The sequence below is a fragment of the Gavia stellata genome, chromosome 4 (genome assembly GCF_030936135.1).
Source record: "Gavia stellata isolate bGavSte3 chromosome 4, bGavSte3.hap2, whole genome shotgun sequence".
Taxonomy (NCBI): domain Eukaryota; kingdom Metazoa; phylum Chordata; class Aves; order Gaviiformes; family Gaviidae; genus Gavia; species Gavia stellata.
Window position 1 is genome coordinate 69,507,434 of NC_082597.1, and position 24,937 is coordinate 69,532,370.

The 24,937-nt window shown below is 41.3% G+C and overlaps 1 protein-coding gene across 4 annotated transcripts in view; it reads left to right on the forward strand.

Moving 5' to 3' along the window:
• Positions 1 to 24,937, forward strand: part of CACNA1C (calcium voltage-gated channel subunit alpha1 C) — a 490,625-nt gene that overhangs the window by 370,365 nt on the left and 95,323 nt on the right. For all 4 annotated transcript variants that reach the window (XM_059816760.1, XM_059816761.1, XM_059816758.1 and 1 more), the window contains exons 10-18: positions 204 to 294; positions 9,532 to 9,558; positions 11,663 to 11,823; positions 12,633 to 12,858; positions 18,692 to 18,899; positions 19,726 to 19,846; positions 21,749 to 21,863; positions 22,958 to 23,078; positions 23,206 to 23,275. In XM_059816760.1, the coding sequence (XP_059672743.1) occupies positions 204 to 294; positions 9,532 to 9,558; positions 11,663 to 11,823; positions 12,633 to 12,858; positions 18,692 to 18,899; positions 19,726 to 19,846; positions 21,749 to 21,863; positions 22,958 to 23,078; positions 23,206 to 23,275 (1,140 nt within the window). The remainder of the gene's footprint in view (positions 1 to 203; positions 295 to 9,531; positions 9,559 to 11,662; positions 11,824 to 12,632; positions 12,859 to 18,691; positions 18,900 to 19,725; positions 19,847 to 21,748; positions 21,864 to 22,957; positions 23,079 to 23,205; positions 23,276 to 24,937) is intronic.

A 24,937-nucleotide genomic window follows, 5' to 3' on the forward strand; every position in this document is an offset into this window, starting at 1 on the left:
CATTTAACCTGTTTATGTTCCTGAAGTCTACCTGCCCAGCCTGGGCTTTGCAGGGAGGCACTAGACTTGTTCAGCAAATTGCTTAATCCTCAGGGGCTGAGGGTCTTTTCCTTAAGCCAGTTCCTTCACTCATGTGAATCATTAATAGATATGCCAGATTCTAATGGCCAACATTCTCTTTTTCTTCCCTTTGACTCTTACAGTGAGCATGCCCACCAGTGAGACTGAGTCCGTGAACACAGACAACGTCCCTGGAGCAGATATTGAAGGCGAAAACTGCGGTGCTAGGCTAGCGTGAGTACATATACACAGATATATGTATGTAGGGGTTGGATTGAGCTTGGTGGGTTAAAGCAAGGGCAAATGTCAGGCTTTTTAAGGGGAAGAAAACCCTACAATGGGTGAAAGGAGAGGGTGCAGAAGATCTGTTGATCCCGGTTCTTACCTTAATTGCAATGTAAACTCACTCTGGACATTAGTGGAGAGCCTCTGGGTTTACACAGACGTAAATAAAGCACAGAATGCCCAGGGTAAGCAGATCTGGTTTTGCATAATAGCTAAAAGAAGAACTGGTGAATAACAGTGTTATTTTAAAATTCTTCTTTGGTGATAGATAATCAAATCCAGTGTATGTAGATCAAAGAGTGGGAATGACTGGTCTATTTTAATTTCTCTAATGATTCTTGTACACTTTACAGTGTCTTGTAATAGAAATACATGGATGATAACTCCCATCCTGCAGCCTGAATTACATCCTTAAAATGCTGAATACAATACTGTAGTGACAAAGAAGTGCATCAGTTAGGAGGGAGTAATGTCTCCTTGAAATTGCACCATTGTATTAATGGAGATGCTTGAGAATGTGTGAGATAGCATCATATTATATAGTATGTTTTTTTTAGCATCACAGAGGGCAAGAATAGGCAAGAGTGGTCCTTTCTTCCCTTTTGCATGACCTGAACAAGAATGGACTTTATGCTGTGAAGGAATATGTTAGTCCCTCCAAATTTCCTTGAAAAATGGGCTAAGCATATCAGTGCTACAGCTTGTACCATGCTGGAGTATTTTTAGGCTCTGTCCTGTCCTTGGGTGTACCTTGAGCCCTTCAGTGTTGGTCAAATGCTGATCACAAGTACATAAGAAATGCTCTGTTTTGTCAGACCTGTGGTCCAGCTGGCCCAGTGTTCAAGTCCTGACAGCGACAGGAGGGCAAGTGCGCAAGCCTGGCCATTTCCTACTTTCTAGTCCCCTTTTACTGCCCCCAAATTTATGCTTATGGGATTAGAGATGTTAGAGGCCACACTTCCTTTTTGCCTTTAGTGCTCATTTATGGATCCATCATCCATAGATTTATCTGAACCTGCTGAGGCTGTCTGCCTTTACAATCTCCTGTGGCAACAAGTTTCAGAAATTCACTACCTGCTGTGTAGACAAGTACTTTCTTGTATCTGTTTTAAGCTACTACTTTCAGTCAATGTCCTCTCCTTTAATACTGTGAGATTTGGTGATCAGCAGTTCCACATTCAGCTTATCTATCACTTTCATGACTTTGTAAACCTTGATTGTATCTCACACACACACCCTTGGCCCTCTCCTCTAGAAACTGAAGAGGAGGAGATCTTATCTGCATTACAAGATGTGATATGTGGAATATGTTGTAAATTCAATCTGCTTTCCTGTAAGTGTCAGGCAGTGATTTACAAATCCCAGGAGGAATTATTTGTGATAGCTTTCTTTCACCTGCTTGCTGTTGCCTACCTGCTGAGCCTGGCATTTTAGTTTAGATTATGAACTCTTTTCTGAAGGAACCAGGCTAGATCTGTTCACAGCACTAAGGCAGTTGTAGCCCTCCCTTTAGCACCCCGCCAAGTTGCTTGTGCTCTTGTTGCGTTACAGGAAGCAGCAGCTGGATATGTGACCATTTCTTCCAGCTGGATCCAATTTGTAAAACCATCTCTATTCTGCAGTTATGGTTCCCAACACAATGGGTCCCCTGGTGCTACACAGTGCCAACAACAATGGCAACTGTTACTATAAAGTTGCATATATATTTTAATGTTACAGCTTGCATTCATTTAATGTCCTTAATCCCAAAGGATCCTAAAGCACTTTAAGAACTGTAAATGCAGGGATTGTTTTCACAGCATTAGAGTTCAGCCACCTTCAGGGTAAAATGTGACAGGTGTTTAAACACAAAGGGCACAAGCGTATAAGGAGATACATGAGGGATAGCTTGTTTTGCACTGAAACTGCATGGGGAATTTTGGCAAGCAGAACATAATTATCTTAGCTGGAATGTGGCCAGGAGAGCTGAAGTTAAACCCAACTCTAAACATAATCATGACTTAGAATGGAGTTTACTTAAAATAGCCCAATGTGCCCACAGGACAATGGCAATATTGTGATCTGGCACAGCGATCGCTATACTTCTGCCATTAGGAGAAGAGATGGCTAGGTCCAACATGTTTTACGGAAGAAGACATAGGAAAATGACTGGAAAATAGAGTTTTATTTCTTCTTTCCATGTTGTAAATGTTAAAACAGGGCCTTAAGTTTCACCAGGGCAGGACATGGAAGATTCATGGAGGTAAACAGTTTCCTTGCCACATTCCACTTCATTTGCAAATGAGTGATATATAGTAGGGGAATTGAAGTCTGTTATTGAGATGGGTTTTTTTACCCCTTACCCAAGGACACTTAAGATCCTCAAGGCCTCACTCAGGCTGTTTTTTGTCTCTAAGAGATTGATAGGCTCCTTATAGCCATTCATTTTCCTGGTTGACCATTGTATTTTAAATTCTGGAGTGAGATGCAAATTCTGCCAATGCTTCCTGCTCTTTTGCTTCAAACTTGTAGTGCTGCAAATTCCTCAATGATGGGTAAACTCAGATCTGCCTTTAACTCGGAGGCTTGGACTCCTTTCTGGTTTGTTTTGTAACTGCATCACACACTTGGGCAGAGGCAGAAACCAGCTTTCATGATTTCAAGAAGTATTAAGTCCTCTTCTTCTCACTGAGCCTTCATTTAAACCTCCCATAGGCAAACATTCCTGCTGGAACATATAAAATGTAAAGAAGAATTTATTCGAATTAGTATTTTCCTTTATTGGAACCTGACTAAAAGCATCAGAATTTGGCCCAGTGTTCAAGAATAGAGATAATCCATGTGGGAAGTCAGCTGAGGTTTTCAAATAAGTTCCTCATCCTAATATTAGTGACTTTCAGTAAGCATTAATAATTATAGTCATGCCATCCTGATTTACTCTAGCTGAAGATTAGGCCCGAACTTTTGAGCAGTCATCTGCCCTCTGGATTTTGTTTACAGTTGAAATGGCTAGACAAGTTTTTTGTTCAATTGTTGAGTTTCATCTGTTGTACACGAGTCCTTATTTTTACCAGCCTGCAAAAATCACCTAGTGGCCATGAGTCCCCATTGCCTTGCTATAAACACATTTTTTCCCAGAGGGCAGAGACTGCACTGGGCAAGCTGCAACCAGACATGGCTGAAGCAACAGAGAGATTTCAAGTCAAAGGTAATGTATTTATTTATTTAGTGGCATCAGGCTGCTAGGGCATTTAACCACCCCAGCACCACCACCATGGTTACAGGCTGACCTTGCCATCAGAATGCACTCATGATAAAAGGAAAAAACCTACCCAGGAGACTGAAAGAAAAAGCACTTTTATTGGCAATAACTTAGAATTACTGGCTGTTCTTTCTGTTCATATAAAAAGCTGTAGAGCTTTGAAAGGCTGGGTCTGTGGATGACAGAAAGATCTGCTTGAGAAGCCAGGCTCAAGCATGCCTTTTGCAAAAGGAGATCTTCCCTGACAGCCTTTCTCAGCTCCACAGAGACATATGCTATGTGAGATCAGGAGGGTACCTCTCAAACACAAGTTATCTCCTACTGATGAATTGTCTCAGAGAAGCTTTTATTTCTATAGTATCCACATACTATAGAAACTGCCTTCATCAGCTGTGCTGTCTGGAGCAATGCCAGTCTTCAAACCAGCAGAAGGAGTTTCAGGAGGAACCTAACATCTAATCTCTCTTTGCTTATTGTGTAAATCCAGTTTCCTAGAACTAAAACCAAAAACCCCCTCATTCATATTAATTCCTGGTGTAATTCTGTTGCCATCAGGAGAGCTGTGGCAGGGAGCAGTTCCCTTCCTAACATGGGTATTAGCTTTATCAGGCATCGGAATTTGAAAAAGGTTTTGTAGTGTTCCACAGGACATTGAAAAGCATCCCACAGCTTCCACAGTCTATCATCCCTGTCATGGTTTTGCCTTGTACTTCACTGACATCTGCCCTGCAGTAGAAACACAACAGCTTTTATCCTCAAGGACAACATTTGGAAGTGGAACTTATCTTACTTCTGATGTGTCACAGCTTTAATAACCTGTTGCCTCGGGGTACAACGAAACACATTTCCTCTGCAGCAAGCATCAGTGGGATAAACCCAGAACTAGGAGTAATGGGTTTCTATTTACAGGATAGCCTTTTACCCAGGACTTCCCAATAGCGAGTAATTTCCCTGAGCCTCTGTGGTTACTGCTGTGCAGGACTTAGATTCCTGAGGACAGGCTATTGCTCATAATCAGTAGTAATCTGTTCTGTGCAGGATGTCAGCACATATAATCTTCCAATACAATCAGAATGTTAATTTTCTAATACAACCATACAAATCTGGAGTGCCACAACAGAGCTTGCTTTTATACATATGTATTAGCTAAAAAAAAGACCTTTGTGGAAACTAATGTTCCATAGTGCCTCGATAGAAAACCGAAGGACTTCAGCTCAAAGGGAAAGAGAGCTTAAAACGATCTGCTTTCACTGAAACAATAAGCCACTTGGCTTTTTCACCTTGGCCGGGATTTCCATACGTTTGGGGGACAGTTCAATTTCTTTTCCATCAAAGAGGGTTAAAACAATAAAATAGGATAAAACAAAATGAACAACCTACACTGACTTTCCAACTGAAAACAGCGTGTCCTGAAAATACTATGAACAATGGAAGCTTTCCCTGGCAGCTGAACCATCAGTGATTTTCCCTTGGTGCTTTTCTGGCTGGGAAAATAATTCCTATGCAGTTCTTGTAATAATCAGCATAGGAGCCAGCGGTAAAGCCAAAAGAGTCAGTTTGCTTACAGGTTCGCTATAGTTGCTGCTGGTTTTCACCTGATGAGAAGATAGCCTCCTTCTGTGACAACCAAAGTCCCCATCACATCAGGAGCAGTGGTAAGAAAAGTCTGCCAAAAGCTCTGAAACCACTGCTGACTTCAGCAGGAAAACACACAGGATCGACCCTTATGCATTAGCCTCAGCTACTGCTTTGCGATTTATTATGAGCAAGGTGGTTTTGATATTCACAGTCAGCTCTAGATATGTGTCTAAAGGACAATAGCATGCCCTTGTGGAGGAGGAATTATCTTCCTATTTCAGGTTCTGTGACAGGCCTTGCCTGTGACTTGCCACGGGGAGAGCAAGATTATTCACTAAATGTTGAAGTGCTGGCCTATTTTCCCAGCCTGTAAGAAAGCCTGTTGAATAGCAAACCAGCTCAATTTTTAAGCTAGACAGATCCAGTTTTCTTAAGGATGTTCTGTAGCTTCTTACTGCTGCTGGCCAACAACCACCTCTCTCTTAAAACCAGCATTGCTCCCGTCAGGTCGGCATGCTCTCCAGTGCTTCTGCAAGAAGGGCAAGAATGTAAAAAAAGAGAAGAGGCATCGCTGTGTGGACTTTGCTGAAATTCAGTGATTGCCTCAGCAGAATGATCTCAGTCCACATCAGAACACAAGTTCTCCAGGGCCAGTCATCTGTTCTGTTTTGCTGGAAGCTTTTTATTAACGGTCAGAAATGAGAAATGGTCACTGCATGTCCCTGTACAACTCCGCAGTGGTAACTGTGTTGTACAGGGGGTTGCGTTGTACAGGCAGAAGGATGGAGGCCCATTGCTTCGGTGTGAATCCCAGAGGCATAGCTGAGGGTTGAACTTAGCCCTCACACTTTATTAGGCTGAGAGATTATCAGGTATACAGCATACATTCCTGAAAATGTCATGTCACTATATGCTCTTGTTCCAGTAATATGTGGAAAAAGGACCCTAGGGTGGGCATCTTTTCTTCAGGGATGAAGAATCCTGACTAGAAGCAATGAAATGTCATCAGCAGGAACAGAGAGAGGGAAAAATGTTGTGCTGCTTGACCAGTAACTGCATGAACACACCATATTGTACCGAAACAGAATCACTATCACACCAGGACTGTGTTCTCACAGTTCTAAAATTCGTAAGATATGCACAGCGCAGCTCTTTGGATGTTCCCCGAAGTTGTGTACAACCTAGAGGCATAGTCAGTAAATTTCTCTGTTACTGCTTTTCTGAGAGTTTTTACTAGTATCCAACAGCTTTTGTAAGTCCTCATGAAGATAGTTGCCTATAGAAGGGATCATATAGTGTAAAAGCAGTTGTGACCAGCATGCCAGATAATTTCATGGTCATGTTTAGTAATTTCCACACCCAGAAAACAACTGTAATATGGCCTTTGTGTCATGCTTGGAGACCTACAAGATTTTTCCAGATTTGTTTGTTGTGTGTACAATTACACAAAGTCCGCAATCCCTGTTATACAAGATTGTCACATCCTTCACAAGTGCATAGTTTCTCTTCTCTGGTGTCCACCATGAACAGAGAAATGAAGACTTTATCTCTCAGAATGTGGGATATCTCACTATATTTGAATTATCCTGAGTTTATGTTGACAAAATCTTTAAATTTCACTCTTATCTGTATGTGGTACATAACTATGTAAGGTTAGAAGAGTTTCACGGAATTTAAAAATAGCTAGTAAAACAGTAGATGTCTGATTTTTGTGTTTGTCTTTCTAAAAGATAATCTGAGTTACATGTTTCCTATGATAAAAACACTCAGTAGTGATCTGAAATGGTTTTTATATAGGCTCCTATTCCATGATTTTAAAAAATAGTTTCTCAAGACATTCCAAAGCTGGACACAAATGGGGACACTCTCTTTCTCCCAGTGACATAAAGCTCCCAGGATACCAGGGATGCAAAAGATCCATGTTTAAACTCAGCAGAGAATCTGGTCCACCCTGAACCCCTGGGAAGTGCCAGTTTGGAGGGTCACAAAGAGGCCATGGCAAGGCCCCAAATCCAGACTATTTGACAGCCTCTAGTGACATCATAAAAGGAATTTTTTTATATGGTGTAGTTAACCCTGGTTCTGAAAGACAAAAGATTCTTGTTCATAAGGGTCATTTGAAAAATATGTTTCAGATTTGGGCATAATGTTTTCAGAATCAGTTATTGTACAGTTCGTGTTTCCAAAATTCCTTTTCACTCTTGGATTCTGCCTCTAAATATAAGTCTCTTCCTCCTTCCTTGTCCTGTTCTATATATATAGCACACCCACATGTGATAAAGCCTTCTGCCATAGCAGTAAGGCGAGGGGCGGGGAGGCTGTAGCTAACCTGTGGGAGCACTGAATGCGCTTGGCTGCAGCTCATAATGCTCCAAAGATATAATTATCACATGCATGATGAGTACTACACCTGCCACATCTCTTTTGCTTAAATAAATAAAAGATTTCTTAAATGCCACACAGCTCCCATACTGGAAAACCATTACCCAGAGAGGTCACCAGAGGACTTCACACTCCCTGTCCTTCACTTTCCACCAGGCAGGTCCCCCATGACATCTCTCTCCCTCTCTATTCTTCCTTCCTCCCCTCAACCTTTTCCTATGAAAGTCATCACCATCTCCTTTTCCGTGCCCAGCTTTCTCCTTCATTGTGACTTTTTCTTCTTTTTCTTTCCCCTGTCTTTGTCTGAGCCTTCTTTCCTGTTACCTGTAAATCTGATCCATTACAGTTTGTAGGTAGCGCTTACCAAGCAAGAATTCTCAGTGAGACGTTGGGATAGCTTTAACGTTAAGGATGTGCTTTGTAGGTGCTTCACTTGTCATCCTTGTTAAAGCTCACTTTGTCTCTGCAGCATAATTTAGCATTCTGTTCAGCCAGTGCATCATTTCTTCTTTATCAAAAGAGTTCTTGCATGTGTCTGTAACCACACTGCTACCTAGTATGTGGCCCAGACAAGCTGCCTGTGACACAACAGGAATGATGTATTCAGTGCAAAGGCTTTTTTTTTTTGGCTTGGACCATCTGCTGGTGAAATGTTCCTATCACTAAAAGCTCTTCCACATAGGGAAACTGACCCATCACTAATTACTTGTCAGTGACTGATGTCCTCAAACAGGGACATGATAATTTTTAAGACTGCTACAGAAAGCGGTGTTAGATGCTTTGAGAATTACTTTGTCCCATGTCTCCTAACAGTGAATCCATTTTTAAGCCAGTACAGTAAGACCTTTGCTGACTGTTGTCAACAATGAATCACTTTCCTGTCAGAGAGGGAACCTTAAGAAATGCTTCAACCCAGCAGAAATATCTTGTTCATAGTCACTCCCCAGATTCTCGTTTCTTCTGTTATTGGTAGTGGATTTTGCAGCTTCCTATATCACCTCTGATTCATGTCATTGCATCCACATACCTTTATTTCTCTCTGTGCACCATTATGTGTATAGCAAAAGACAGTGAAAGAGTTCAAAGGCCTTATAGGACACGGGTCAAGCAGGGCAAGGTAGTGGTTAGAGAATTGGGGTCTATCTCTAGCTTTGCCTGTGACTTCTCATAAAAGGCTAATGAGATTATTTAGGTGAATAAAACCAAGTGCATGGAATTAGATATTTAAATATATATTTAAAATACAATATTTAAATTTCATATATTTTTATGTATTTTTTTAAAAAATACAGTATTTAAAAACATGTATGGTGGAAACATGGCCAAATTTTCAGAAATGCTTAATTCCCAGAATTTCATTGATAGCAACAGAATCTGTTATAGTTCAGACCCTTTTGAATTCAAACCAATTTACATAGATAACAAAGACAAATAAGTGTTAGTATCTAATTTTGAAAATATCCACCATGCACTCTTTCACCTTCAATTGCTGGAAAAAAAGAGTACCTTATTTTCCCCACGGTTTCATAACGTGCTTATATATCCTAAAGAGACAGGTAATGTCTGAAAGCAACACATCTGTCTGTATAAAGTCATACATATTTTAATATAAGAAAAAAACCTAGTGACTAAAAGAAAAAGAGTCATACTTGAAAAATAAATTTGGTAGCAGATGTAGAGTGCCCATACCATTAGGCCAGCCTTTTACCCAAGAAAAAAGCTAGTTCACTGATGTCTGTAGGTGGTAGAATCCTATCATGGCATGACTCCTGCTTCATGACTCCCACCAAAAAACAAGATTTGTATATCAGGGAATTCTAACCATGCCCAGTGCCTACATTGACTTACAGGTGATTCAAGAGGAAAACAGCATCCATTAAAAAATCAATTGAGCTTAACTTTGTTTCTTTCTGTTGCTATTTTCATAAAAGCCTGGGAGGTACGGGACAGCTTCAGAGACTTTAATGGCAATTCTTATCTTTCAGGCATCGGATCTCAAAGTCAAAGTTTAGGTAAGTAAAACTGACTTTTGCTATTCCTCCTTTCCACTGGTTTTGTTCCTTACTTTGTGAAGTGGTTTACTGCTGCATCTGTGAGACACAGTGGTGATTCTAGGAGATACTGCCAAACTTGTCAGGTTTTAGTCAGTCATCTACCAAAAATCGAGATCCTTTTTCTTACTTTCACAGGCGGCTTAGTAGGACAGGGACTTCTGACAGTGTTTCATTCAGAAGTACCTATCTGATTGCTACCTACACATTTCGAGTCATAAAATATAAAAGCAGAAGAAAAAAAAGTTCGACCACATAATTATACAACATCCATCAGCATCAACCCTGTCAGCTCAAGGTTCTCTTTCCTACACTTTGTTGCACTACTCTGCTTTGCTTGATTGTAAATTTTTGAACTGATGAGGTTTGTATCTTATTTGTGAAATGCTCCCTTTCACCATGGGACGTGTGGAGTTTTCCTGGTGGTATTTGATTTTCTGTTGACTTAAAGCTTTTGAAGATGTGAAGCAGTCCCCAGGTGGTTATCTGTGGGTTTCCAAGGGAAAGGCTGACTGAACTCAGGGAACTTGGTTGTTGAGGTCCCAGTCCCTTTCTACCTCTTTAGTAGGAGCCCAGCTTCCTCCATAACTCTGAATTCAAGGTCAATTTTATAAAAAACTAAATTAATTTTCAGAATATCTGGAACAAGTGAGCAACTCTGTCCTTCAGCTTACCTAAATAATGAACTGTAATGTAAATTCAGGAATACACGTATGCGTACATACTGCCTATGTGCATCCCTGTGCAAAGAGTTGCATGCATGATCACATTCCTACAATCCGTGGATTTATTTGTATGTAGGTGTAAGCACAAAAGAACACTTGTATCATCACATGGTCATGTGCACGCACATTTGTGCACAAGTACATACAAAAGTGGGTGAGATTACTAATGATTTAATGACAAGGTGAATGTCTAAGTGTTGTGCCCATTTTGAAAGTTGGAAAGATAATTTCTTGTCCCAAATCCACTGCAAAACACAAAAACCTTATTAAATGTTTGTGCTAGCTAGACTGGGTGCCTTTATAAATCACATGGCTAAAACAGCCTGCATTAGATTACCTGTTAAAATGTTGTTGCAAAATTCTTGGCCAGTGTGCAATGTTCACATTGCTTGGCTTTAGTTCATATAGATGCTGAACCCTGACCTCAAGCATGGCCATGGTTTATCACTGGAAATAATACATAAGAGAAGGTTAATCAAGAGAAGTTCTCTCTTCCTGTAATGTTGTGTATGTGTGTGTCTCTATACACACACACATGTATGTATATAATATCTATATAAAATTATTAGATTTATTATACTGTGGCAAGTGTTGCCTGGAAACTGGTTGCTAGGCAAGTTAAATTCTGAAGAGTAGGAGGTGTGTAATTAGCTTTAAATATCTTCTGTGGTTAGTAATTACCCTCAGAAATCAGTGACACAGGGGGACGTGTTCATGGAAGGCAAACTTTAAAAGGTCTGTTGATTAGTAAATGGTATCCTTAGTTCCAGGCATGAAGGTGAGATGCCGAGGTCCCCTAAGTTTTGTTTTTCTGTTCAGAGTTAACCCTCATATTGGGCTTACTCCTGAACATTGCTGAATGTTGGAAATGTTCCATGGATTTTATTTGACCTCGTCTCTACAAGGACTTAATCCAAACGTCCATGGTATATAGTGGGTAACTTTTCATTGACTATCCTGAGGCGGGGCAAGGTCCCATTGCAGGCCACAAGCATTAAATATGAGAAGAATAATTATTTTTGTGGGAACTGGGCTAAAAAACCTCTCAGGGTAGCTGCGATGGATGTCTTAATCACATTAAGACATTGCTTGAAGAGGTTTATTCACCCCTAAGTGTTGCAAATTGGCTTAGGACTAACTTTAATTTCTGTAGCTAAAGGAAGGATCATCACAACTGTCGACTCAGATGAGAATGAGAGAATACTTCTCAGTGTGAACTTTAAAGTTATTCTCTACTGCACTTGAACAATAAATCAAGACTAGAGCCTTTCTTGACAGAGATTTGCAATAGCCTAAGGATTCCTATCTGAAAAGAACTTTTCCCTTTCCAATTTTTCAAGTCGCTACTGGCGCCGATGGAATCGATTCTGCAGAAGAAAGTGCCGTGCCGCTGTCAAATCCAATGTTTTCTACTGGTTGGTGATCTTCCTTGTGTTTCTCAACACCCTTACCATTGCCTCTGAACACTACAACCAGCCAGACTGGCTCACGGAGGTCCAAGGTGAGGAGAGGCTGATGGTTCTCCTTATTGTGGTCAGTGTCAAAAAGGGGCCTGAGGGAGGAGTTGATGCATTAGACCACACAGCGTAAAAAGACCATACACAGCTCCAAATAGTCCTCTGTCTGTGGAGGATCTTAAGTAATACAACAAAATATCTGCCTACAATGGGATAAGTTTCAGGGAAAACACAAGTTCCTTGTTTCCAGCCAAAGCAGTGTTCCACTGGGTGTAGGTGAAATCAGGAGCTTATGTTAAATATATATTTGCAGCAACTGGATTTCCAATTTATGGATAGCTACTGGGAGCCACAGGTTCTCCAAGGTTTTCCCTGAAATGGTGTTTATGATAAATTCTAGTTACCAGGGAGGTAAGGAAAGAAGAGTGATTTATAAAGTTTTTCTGTCTGCAGAATAGTTGAATCTTCACTGGAGGTGAGAGCAGCTGAAAGGCTTAATTAAGCAACAGTAGGTAGCACAGCAGCTCTTCTATTCCCACTCTCATCTGCAGATGACAAGTTTGATGGGAGGTTGTGCACAGGAAGGCATACCCCTGCCATGGAGGTTGTGTGGTTGTGTAATACATTGCAGCTGTATATGCAATACATAAGAATTGCTGTAAGCATCTTTGTAAATCATTTCTGTGAATGAGATGCCCATGCTTTTGAAGTCCATTCTTTGACCCGAGCTTATATGAAGTTAACCTTTCAGACTGATCCCAGAAGGGGTTTCTTATAGGCAAGGGCCAATGGTTAGCTTGTGACGATCTTTTGACTAAGTTTCGTTAATCTGTTTCTGTTTGTTTTTCATGAGACACTGCCAATAAGGTGCTGCTAGCTCTTTTCACGGCAGAGATGCTGCTGAAGATGTACAGCCTTGGCCTCCAGGCATATTTTGTGTCCCTCTTCAACCGCTTTGATTGTTTCATTGTGTGTGGAGGAATTCTGGAAACGATTCTGGTTGAGACAAAGATCATGTCACCACTGGGCATTTCAGTGTTGAGATGTGTTCGACTCCTAAGAATATTTAAAATCACAAGGTACTTTTGTGCTTTTCTGGGAATAGGGGAGGGCTACTGCTCAATGCACAACATATAGAGGTACAAGTCACTCACATCCCTGTTTTTTCACTTTTTCTACCACTAATCGGGTAGTGAGAGTGCTAGGTTGACAGTCCTCATCTTCTGAAGGCTGTGGCAGGATGGGGAGGGCTGTACAGACTGGATATCCCTGATGTGAGTGGTAAGGATTGGTGAGGAGTCTGGCACAGGGGGCTGGAGACACTTGATACCATGCAGATTGTTAAACTGACATCTGGAAGGATAATGTGAGCTGAGCTTGGGCTCTTAGGGTTCCCTGCAAAAGGCAAAGTGAAAACAAAACAGCAGATAGCCTTGTGACCTTTTCTGTTGCTTTATGGTGAAAGAGAGGAGCCTGAAAGACTTCTTTGAGCCAAAACATTTGACTGAGGAGCCCATGCCAGCTCCAGTAGACTCAACGTGTCCGGCGTGGGAGATAGTGTCAACACCAGCAGTTATAGGCAAAGGGTGTTGCTAGCCCTTCTCCTACAGAGGAGTCCAGCATGAAGCAGCAGTTTTACAAAGAAACCAGACTTTTCCAGACTCCAGTCTCCCCTCTTTTTCCTTTTCCTTCTTTCTCCTCTCTCTGAGCATAAAGGCACAGTGTTGTCTATTACCGTTGCTGCTTCCTGCAGTCAGGTACCTCCAAAACACCAGCTTGGTTTGGCAGGAGTTTTTCAGCTTGAGGGGAGGTTTAGGAGAGATCAGCTCCCAACTTTACTCAGTTGGGAGCTCTTGGAACAAATCTATCCAAGTACTAACCCGAAGCAGCACAGGGCCTGCCTTTTCCCATGTGGGCGCCAGTCAGTGCCTTACAAAAAGCTTGACCGAGGTGGTGAAAGATTGCATTTGCTGCAAGTTCAGCTATGAAAATGTCCCTAGAATTGCTATAAACTCCCCCAAAGGAAATTTCTGACAAATTTGAGATTAAAAACACAGTGCATGAGAAAAACAAGACCAAAACGGGAAGACAGTCAAGATGGCAGTGCTGTGAGGCAGAAAAAACAACAGACTTGGACTTGTGCATCATACAAAATTTACCCTTAAAGCTTCTGAGCCTCAACTCTCTGGCAGGGTGGATGGTTTTCAAGGTCAGATGACAGAGACAGAAAATCAGTTTACAGTCTCAGAGAGTGAGGCCAAAGCAAGCCCACAACTATTAAAAAAGAAAAAAAAGGTGGTCTGTTTAGACATGTGATCATAGAAGAGGGAAAAATGTTCCTGCTAATAAGAGTTTCCAGCAAGAAAGGCATCTTTGCCCTTTCAGAAATAGTGGGGATCTCTGGTCTGGTGATTGTTTTTCCTGGATCTTTGGGTCTGAAAGCTATCATCACTGAGTCCCAGGCCTGGTTTCTGAGGAAACCAGTAGCTGTTTCAGACATTGGGTAATCAGATACACCCAGGGCAACATACCAATAGCTATAAAAGCATAAGCTTCAACATAGCATCCTGGAGAGGTCATTGTTTTTTCAAGACATTTCTCCACTCCTACACTAAATATATAATCTAGCTAAGAAAATTCTCTAGTAGAAAGGCAAATGCTGGGAGAATATCATTAATACTTTAGAAAGATTGAGCTATTGGAGTACTCAAATATTCCTAAAGCTTCTGGCAGAGGTGTAATGTTGGAACCAACCAGCAGTAGGACTAGTTATATTTACCTTCATTCTGCAGCAGAACTAAAATACAATTTTGCATGGAAGCAGATGTTACCTGGAATACGTCTCCTGTAATTTGCACAGGGGTATATGGGCAAAGCATAGAGCTGAGGAATAACTCGTAATGAATAATGTATTATCAGATTTTGTCTTCTTTCCTGTTCCTAAAATATTGCCAAGTAGGTTGCAGTAGTCTCAGATTTATCTGTGTTTTTTAATTATTCATAATTTTCTTCATGATTTTTCCCCTCCGTGGGTGAAGTTCACCCTCATGTGGAAGGTCCTAGCACAAGCCTCCAAAGCAGTATTTTAGGCCCACTCATGTCGTACTGCAGGAGAGAATATTCTGGCATTAAAGCAAAACTTTTACCTTTGATGTTCTCCAGTAAAATACAAATTTTTCCATTACTCAATCAGCTCAAAATCCAATGATGATTTATTGGCAATGTTACCAATAATGGTGGAATACACCACCTGTGTGCAATCATAATACAGAAAGATACGAGCATAGAAAGCTGGGAAGTGTAGGAGGGATGATCGTGTAATGTTTTATGTCAAATATATATTCATGAGTAGTGACATGGGGACATACATTGGAGATGGAAATGGTGATAATCAAGGGCATTAAAAAGGCACAAAGCAGGAAAAGTACTTTGGTGAGAGTGTATCAGTAGGTAGCCTAATCTTTATATATTTGTATGGATTTTCCGTGGTAAACACCAAGCACAAACAAATTCTGGGTGCGTCAAGATGATACACTTCTAGGAAAAACACAAACACAGCTCCCTAATCTAATAGAAACAAATAAAGACACCATCAGATGAACGATGCATCATTTTAGAAACCACATTTAGAATTTCAAGAGCAAACATTTCTTCCAAAATTATAAATACTCTTCAGAATCATTTAGTCTTGTACATTAGGCAAGCAGACAATATAATCTCTTTGTTTTATTCTCCCTAATTTTTACAGGGCTGTGCAGAAAATCTCCCTTTGCTATGAGAAGACAAATTATTTTCTTTTTATAAATAGTCCTTTACTGCTTTATAAATTTCTATATTTAGTCATTTATACTTAAAAATTAAATCAATTTATTTTCAACAGCATACTGAAATTTGTTATTTTATACCTAATCCTGCCCCTAGATATGTCACTGTTAACTGTAGGGAGGAGAGAGGGGGCACCTTTTTTTGTACCTGCTTTCAAAGTGGTTTTATATTGGATGAACTGTGTGGGAAGCTTTCCTACAACGAGACTGCCAGCTGTTGCTACCATTTTAAGCTCTGCATCTGTGATTGCCAGTATCATAACGACATAGTGGAAGGCAACGGAGAGGAGAGGAAAGAGAATAAAAGAACACATTAAGTTCTAATCCAGTTCTGCAATTTATTTTTGTGTGAGATGTTGAACAAACCATTTAACTTCTCTGCATCATTCCTCCATTTTGAAACAGGGATCGTAATCACATCCTGCTCACTGGGGTTTTGCAGTGCCTCGTTCACTGGCATCCTCAAGCGTCTGAGATCTGCAAGTGGGAGATGTTAAGAAGCTCATTCATTTCCCTATAAGTCTGAGGAAGCAGAAGTGCTTTCTCTTGTACCTCCCATTATATGCTGCCTGGTCCAAGACCTCTGATTCCATCCAGCAGTGCCATGAAATTTATTGTAACTGTTTTTTCTTTGTAGTATATTAACCAAAGAGGACAAAGTAGTGAGAAACTCTTTCTTTCTCTGTGCTTCATCCATTCCTTACTTTAAAGCCTTGCGTTTCATTGAGTAACTCCAGATCTCACTTTTAGGGGCTGTTCATGTTATTTCTGCAACCACCTAATGTGACAGATGGTAACTCTAGGACACTAAGATAAGACAATTGTGATTTTCACATCCCAGTCAAGTCAAGCCTTCCTTATCCTCTCCTTTCTCCTTTTTCTCTTTTTTTTTTTTCCCTGATTGGTTTGTTTATTTTCCTAGTGGTGCTGTATTTCTAGCTAGCACTCAATGCACAGATAAAACAGCACTAATCTTATCACCAGGTCATCTCAGTTAATTGCTTTAAGTTTGATAGTTACATAAGAACTGAATCTCAGGTATTGAGACATTTGTAAGAAATGCAGATCTGATAAAAGTCTGTGCAGTTGTGCTCTGAGAAAGCAAGGCATTTAAGCTTAAAGTGAGTCACTGAGACTATTCAGCTGGGTTACAGCTCTACTGTATGCCTCTTAAGGACGCTGCTAGAAAGACCTAGAAAATGTGTGTCCTGGCTGACATTGGATGGCTTGGAGAGATATTCTGGACCCCATTAGTTTCTAGTTTAAGGATGCTAAAGTCAGTCAAGTTTCATCAGAAATTAATTTTTCCCTTTTCCTGTGTCACTTTCCCTTCCTCCCGAAGTGCGAAAGTATGTGAGTTATAAGCATAAATGCAAATACAATGAGCAGTTACATTGCACATTCAGTGCAGGCGTTTGGTGGCACTGAGCCCACAGCTTCCATGCCCTTACCTTTGCTCTGTAGTTTTTCATTGCTCATCTCTTTAATTGCAGTTAAACTTTAAAGCATTCTAGTTTTCTCTGAAGTGCTGAAGCTGGGCTGGAGGGAAAACACCACAGTTCTCTTTGAAGCTCAGCCCTTGGAGATGAACCAGTTGCTGAACTTCAGAGGACATGGTGGTGTCCCTCTGCAGATCAGATTGCTAACTTTCGTAAGTGTTTGGGCTACTCAAACATTCCTGTCTTCCATGGGACAAAGAAAGTCATCTTTTTACACCAACATTTTAAAAACACTAATTTAACTGGGATTTTAAGAACCCTTGTCTCTAATGACTACACTACCTACCAAACAGATTTGTATGTTGAAGGATCAGGCTTCCTCAAAGGAGCAAGAACACTAGACATGTCTGCCATCAAGTGGAACTTTTGTCTCTGAGGAAAATATGGCTAGAAATTCAGAGTCCTCTAAGGAAAGAAAGGTTCAATGTTACAGACTTTGGGAGAAGGGAGTGGAGGATGTTCGCTATGGCAGAACCTCAAAGCATGGTGGTAGGCCACAAGAGATGGTGCTAGAAGGAAGACTTAGAGATCACAGGCAAACATTACTGGCTTGCTGACCTGTGAAAGCTGTTGAAGCTTGCTAGTAATGTGCATTCAAAATGAGGTGATTGGAAGTTGACAGCTAATCTTCAGCTCAGTCTGAAAGCTCTGTCAGGCTCAAAACTGCATAAAGCCTTTTTCCAATGCATGGCTACTCTGCAGGCTGGCAAAGAATGCAAGCAAACTGAAATGCTGCAGCAGAGCATGCTGCTGGCATCTCTGAACCCTAAAGTGGGACCACAAGGGCGAGAAGATCCTTTCTTTGCATCATACGTCAGTCTGATCTGGGCACAAGCCTGAATACACTGGGAGAGCAGGTCTTAGCCATCTTCTCTCTTGAATGAAGGGCTTCCAAAATGTTCTGCAGTCTGTTCAAGGAAGTATAGTGGGATTGATACCCAAAAAAGCAGTGACAGTGTGCTCTTCCAAGAGCAAAGGAAACTCTGGACTTTCTGGATAGAAATCTGGAGTCTCTTTTAGGGTCCATGAAAAAGGACCTTTAATATCTTTCTCATTCCTTCCAATCCCAGAAAGCTTAGCAACCTCTATCAGTGAGTGAGCCCAAGCACATACTCACACACACCAGATTTTGGACAAGTTTGTGTTTGCATCCAAACTGTTTCCCCATCTGCTCTTGTTAGTTATTACAGGCCATTCTCTGGAGTGAGGTATTGTGGCTGCCGTAACATCTGTGAGTGTTGTAATGAGGTTGGTTAGAATGTAACTTACTGAAGCAGCAAGAACTAATTACTGTATATTGATATAAGATTTGCAGAGCCTTAGATGGAGAGTGCTGCAATAATCTTCTGGTTGTGTGTATGGGGTGGGGGGTGGAGGGAATTGTGTATGTACATGTGTGGTAGTAAAATTACTCATTAGCTGCAGTAGGTCTCATTATCTTAGGGAAGCACATCAATGATTCAGGGCTTAACAGGGTGTTTGGAAATGCCTGCTTATACGCAGAAGGCAGCCTGAACCAATATCCTGTGCAGTCCATGAGCACCTGTCTTGGATTGAGGAATTTTAACTGCCTCTATTTTCTCTCCCAGATACTGGAACTCCCTGAGTAACCTTGTGGCTTCACTCCTGAATTCAGTCCGCTCCATTGCCTCCCTGTTGCTGCTTCTCTTCCTCTTCATTATCATCTTCTCTCTCCTGGGGATGCAGCTCTTTGGGGGCAAGTTTAACTTTGATGAGATGCAGACCAGGAGGAGTACATTTGACAACTTCCCCCAGTCCCTCCTCACTGTGTTTCAGGTAAGGGCGAGTGTGGTCCCAGTGGTGCCAACACATTGTGTTTACATGGGGCAAGACAGAGAGCAGGTCGTGCACCCTTCCCCTGCAGCCTGACAGTCCCCAAAACTGGACATCAGACTAACAGCTCCAGGAGCAAGGTGCCACGCCATGCTGCCAGCACAGGGGTATTCCCTCCCAAAGTGGGGAACCAAAGCTAAAGGCCCTGCGTGTAGCAAGGCCACCAGGTCTTAGCAGGGAAGGGCAAGAGAATGGCCATTGCCATGTCCGAGGGCAGCACCTGCATGCCAAAGCCCAACCCTGCAGCTGTCCTCCCCCCTCCCACAGTACTGGGGAACAAATATCTGCTCACAGAAAAGTAATCAAATGGCCTTTAAGCTGACTGCAGTTTTGGGAGTCATCAACCAAGAGCATCAGGATCGTGATTTCACGTGCAAGGTGAAGGGAAGTGGCAGGGAGGGCTGTGCTGAGGGCTGTCTTCAGTGCTCTAGGTTGTGCAGTCTGTCTGGAACAACAGACGTGTGGGAGGGAAATGCCTGTGAGAGGTGGGGAGACTTGAGCAGAGTTGTCTGGGAGAGCCATTTGGCTTCAGCCATCACCTTCGAGGGGACATCTGGGGTTTTTTTACTCTTTGAGCACAGGCCCTCTTTGCATTCCCCTTGTTTTGTTTTGTTTTTTTAACTTTCTAGATGGACACAGCCAGGGTCTCCAACCATCCTGGGGGAAGGGGTGTTCTCTAGGATAGTAGATATCTTTGTGTTAATGGGGTTTTCAAATTCTCTGTGTGGTCTAACACTGTATCCCTTATTGGTGGGAATGTGTCATTTAGATCCTGACTGGGGAGGACTGGAATTCGGTGATGTATGATGGGATCATGGCTTATGGCGGCCCCTCTTTTCCAGGAATGTTGGTCTGTATTTACTTCATCATCCTCTTCATCTGTGGAAACTGTATCCTTTGATGCTACTCTTTTCTCCAAGTGGGGCTGAATTTAAAACCACCCTTTACTACTTTGTTATGTCAGAAAATAGTGAATTTCATACCTTGCATTTTTACCTTTTCCCTGGGTCTCAATTTTGCCTTTGCACTGCCAAAAGTTAAACAAGTTTGTTTAATTTTAGCTAGTGCTAAGGCATATAAACAGTTGTAAGAGCCAGCTACGTTCCAGTTCCGCATGCTAGCTTTTATTTAGTATCTTTACATGTTTAGTGTTTTTATTTTTCATTCCCTTTAATTGTCTCATAGGTTTTTCTTTCCTGCCTTCTCCAGAAACTAATCTCTGTGTGTACCTACTATACTTACTGCATAATTTTTCTTTAATTGCCTTTTCAGTAATATATTCCATGTGCTTTCATCCAAGCCTTATGTGGAATAAAAATATGTATAATCTACAGTATGCTATATACAAATGCTGTAATAGAAGTAACATATGTTTGACATAATTGATTTATGTGAGATCATATATTAATTCATATATAAACTAGCAGGAACCGTTTTCCATTTCAGTTACTGCAATCTGTGTGTTCTTCAAACAGAAAATCGTGTGTTCTGTTATCTTCCAGTCTGTGCTGGTGTTAAGCAACTTCAGTTCTCTCTGGCTTCAAGGTGAAGTGAGGGCATTGTACATATCCCAGGATGTACAAAGCACATTGCATGATTAGGCTGTGAGTGTCTTTTCACAGGAATTTGCATATAACATAGAGCTATGGTTCTGTTCTGTATCTCAGTTTGCTCCAAATTTGTTCATGTTTAGTTTCTGCTTCCCTAATAAATGGCCCTCCTGTGTCAGAGGTGACATTTCTTTTTTTGCTGATTCTTCTATAAAGCCACCTTGTAGTCTCAGCCCAGCTCTTCTGGCCTTTCCTCATAATTCAGATCTCTCAAACCCTGTTATTTGACATTTCAGTTGACCTGCATGCCCTCTCTTCAAAGTGAGATGGTGCAGTTTCACTTGTCTGAAGGTCGAGGGAGGCAGTCTGCCTGACAGCTTAAAAAAGCTACAATTTGGATCTCCTTGTGAACTACAGAGGAAAATGTGAGCCAGCTCTACATGCTGGCTGACCTTGGAGCCATTAGACCTTGGAACACAGGGAGAGGGGTGACTATATTTCCAGGGTAAGCCTTGAACTGGGGTTTACTTAAAAGTTATTATGGTATAATAAGACCCACTCTCAAGAAATTTATAAAAGAAGCTGATGTTCGGATTTGTAACACGAGATCTGAACACTGACTGGCAAGACAGGAAAACAGTTGTGATTCCTTGCCCTTCAGCTGCATGGGCATGACTGGCCATGCATGGACTCTGTGGTAAAAGACAGCAGAGTTGTCAGCTCAACCCTTCAATGCCCAGACTAAATGAATTTCTTTTTGGTTGCTGTCCATAAAATCCACTCATGTGTGTGACAATACCTATAATGAGGTTGTTCAACTCAGATACATAGGCTAAAACTGGAATGCCCAGGTGCCTTATGGTATGAGCCTCTTGAAAATGAGTGCTTTAATAAACGTGACCTGAGCTGTCAAAGATGCAAAGCATTCAGTGTGATTTGTTGTACAAAGTGAGACTCTTTTGGGAAATCGGAAACTAAAATGTAAGTCTGGACTTAGATGCTTTATATCAGCCATTCTGTTGTGAAGTTTTGAAAACCCGACACAGTGTGTTAACCATTTGGATGGAAGGTGTAGGTTTGTGCATGCTGGATATGCACATCCTGAACGTTTGTGTGAAATGGAAGTTTGGAAAGTCCAAGACATCTGATGACAGGTTGCTAAAAATTTTCAATTAAGAAACCTCTGGTATAATGTGGTTCTGAGTTTTCAAAGCCCATTTTCTTTAAGCAGCACACAAACAGATATCCTGCTAAATGTATTTTTGGCCATTGCTGTGGATAACCTTGCTGATGCCGAGAGTTTAACATCTGCACAGAAAGAGGAGGAAGAGGAAAAAGAAAGGAAAAAGCTAGCTAGGTAATTCCATTTGCATACACCTACCTACACTCATATACATGCATTCCTGTGAGTATAATTACACACATAATGCACGTATATATGTGCAAGTACATATGTGTGTATATGTAATATATATGCATAACTTCTCTGTGGGTGTGTATAGATTATATATATGTGATTAATGGAATTATGTATGTATAGATTTTTATGTAAAAGAATTCAAACCAAAGGACAAGAAGGTGTCATGAGCTGGGAGTCCCCACAGTTGCAATGATGTGAGCAGAGGAAAGGAAGTCTGGGTGACCGATGAGCTTTCAGGGCGTCAGCAGAGAATGAGTGTGAAATGGTGTCAATGTTACAATCCCATTTGAATCTCCCTATTACCTTCTGATTGCTTTGGACCACAAGGCATATTTTCAGACTGTCGTTCCCAGAACAAGATTCAGCAGCTTCGTTCTCTTCTGATGCCACATGCTGTTCTTCTCTTGCCAGTTCTTTCAGTGTTTCTGCAGACTCTTAGGAGGCACAAGCTGGATGTAGAGCTCTGTCATTCCCAGCTGCCAACAGCAGGGAAACCTCTCCTTACTGTTTATTTCTATTCACTGTCTTCCAGGCTGCTTGGAGGGGATCTCTTGTGCAGATCTTTCTGCTTCATCCTGCATGCTAGTCAGCATGTTTCCCTGACTCTGGGAGCGCAGTGAGGGGCAAAACTTTGTAGGCAACCTAGTGGAAGTCCACAAGATACGGGTTGAAAATGGTTCATGCTTTTGTCATTGGGTGAATAAAGAGATCTCTACTGACAGACCTAGAATATGCATATGCACAAACACACAGGCACATACTTCCCCAACATGCACATGCACACCCACCCACCCACACATGCCATTAAGAAAGCTATAAAATAACAGGATACTATATAGAATTAGAGCAGTCTCTGCCGTCACCAGCAGATGAGGACAAGGTGGAGCCGCTGGTGTGTAAGTTGGACTCAGAATGGACGTGCCAGCCAGCTGATTGTTCTCATGGTGTGTGCTGTACTACGTGAGGTTCCTGAAAGAGAAACAGCTTCTCACCTTTGTAACTCTTTGCTTTTTGTCTTGTAAAATTGTTAGGACTGCTAGTCCTGAAAAGAAACAGGAGATAGAAAAAACAGCTGTGGAAGAGGAGACAAAGGAGGAGAAAATTGAGCTGAAATCGATCACTGCTGATGGAGAATCCCCGCCTGCTACCAAGGTAAGGTCTGCTGCCAGCCAGCACTCTCTGTGTAGTGATGGCATGAACAGTTTGGGTGTCTGAGGGAACAAAAACCTTCTGCCTTGTCTGATAAAGGCTTTGCTGCTTCTCCTTCCATTTCTGTCAGATCAATGTAGATGATTACCAGCCCAATGAAAATGAAGAAAAGAGCCCATATCCCACAACAGAAGCACCAGGTATATATCTTCTTCCTCTTATCCCTGATTTGGCAAAGAGAAGCTCCAGTTGCTAATGCACATAAAGCCAAATTGTGGTAGCAGGTATGCTGAACATGTAATATTTTCATGACGGGACAGGATGATGTGCTCGCCTGTGTTTGCACAGGTGTGGACTTGGTCCTTTGCAGTCCACATACTGATTAGTCATATTTGATTTGGCTCTCTGTAAAGCTCTGTATTTGGAAATACAGAGGTTTACAGAGAACCAAATCATATACAAATCTCTGTATATGAAAATATAGACTTTGTTTTCAGTCTATTTTTTCAGTGGTCAGGGGAGACTCACAACAGATACTCATGAAAGGCAAAGTGCTGAATGCCTTTTTGCACTTCTGTCTGATCAAAAAAGACAGTGTGACTTATTAACATAATTATAAAGGCATAAAATCTCAGCCTAGAATTGGAAAAAACAAGCTAGAGCATTAGTTAGGCTACTTTTCAAGTCAGCTGGACCTAGTTAACTTGATTCTCAAATACTTAAAAGATTGGTTGAAGAAATCTCAGAACTTAGAGCAGTTTTTCTTTGAGACATCCTGAATGGGGGGTGGGATTGGAGCAGAAGAATTGTAAGCTAGTTGGTTCATTTCCATTCTTGGAAAAGTGTTGGAACAGATGATTAAACAAACTATATGACTGCAAGATAAGGAGATGACTAGCAGCCAACATAGATTTGCCAAGAACAAATCATGTCAAACCACCCTTATTTTCTTCTAAAAGGGGCTAGCAAGACTTGTAGACAGGAGAAAATAAGTAGATGTCATATTCTTTAGTTTTGCTAAGGCTTCTGACTGTCTCTCATAACATTTTCATAAGCTGGCTAGAAAAACATGGTCTAGATGATTGGGAGAGAAATTGGTCAGACCCTTTATGTGGAGCGTAGTGATGGCCCAAGTGAGGTTCTACAACCCAAGGGCCTGTCCCGAGTTCAGTTCAGTTCATTGTTAATGACCTGAATGATGGAAGAGGAAATATGCTTATTACATTTGCAGATGACATGAAGCTAGGAAGGACAGGAAGCATGCTGGAGGGCAACATTAGAATTCAAAGAGCTCTTGAGGAACTGGATAAATGGACTAAATAAAATTGAAAGTGCCAGGCTCTACACATAGACAGGAATAAACAACTCACAAATAAAGGATCTTAGGTGACAGTTAGTTAGGTAACAGTCCTTGAGAAAAGAATCTGAATCTTGTGATCACAAACTCAACAGGTGCCAACAACATTTTGCTGTCTTTCAAAAGGCAAGCGAGTAGTGAGATTTGCAAACAGTGAAAACATGACCCTTTAGTCCAGTTATGGGTTTCTTCTAATGGGCCGGTGAAAGCTAACCAAAGCAAAGCAATTGTCTTATTCTGCTCACCATTGATAAGATCTCAGCTGGGATATCATATCTCATTTTGGGTGCTCTGCTTAGGAGAAGTGGGGCTGAATTGGACTGTAGAAGAGCATGGTGAAAATAATGCTAGTAGGAAGTAAGAACTAAGATTGAAAGAATTGTGTTCATTTGAGCTAGGAAAGGCAGGAGAAACATCTTCAAATGCATAAAAGCCTGTTACAGGTAGGAGGGGAATTATCTCAATTATGAAGAAGTAACAGATTTAAGATTCACACCAGGGGAGA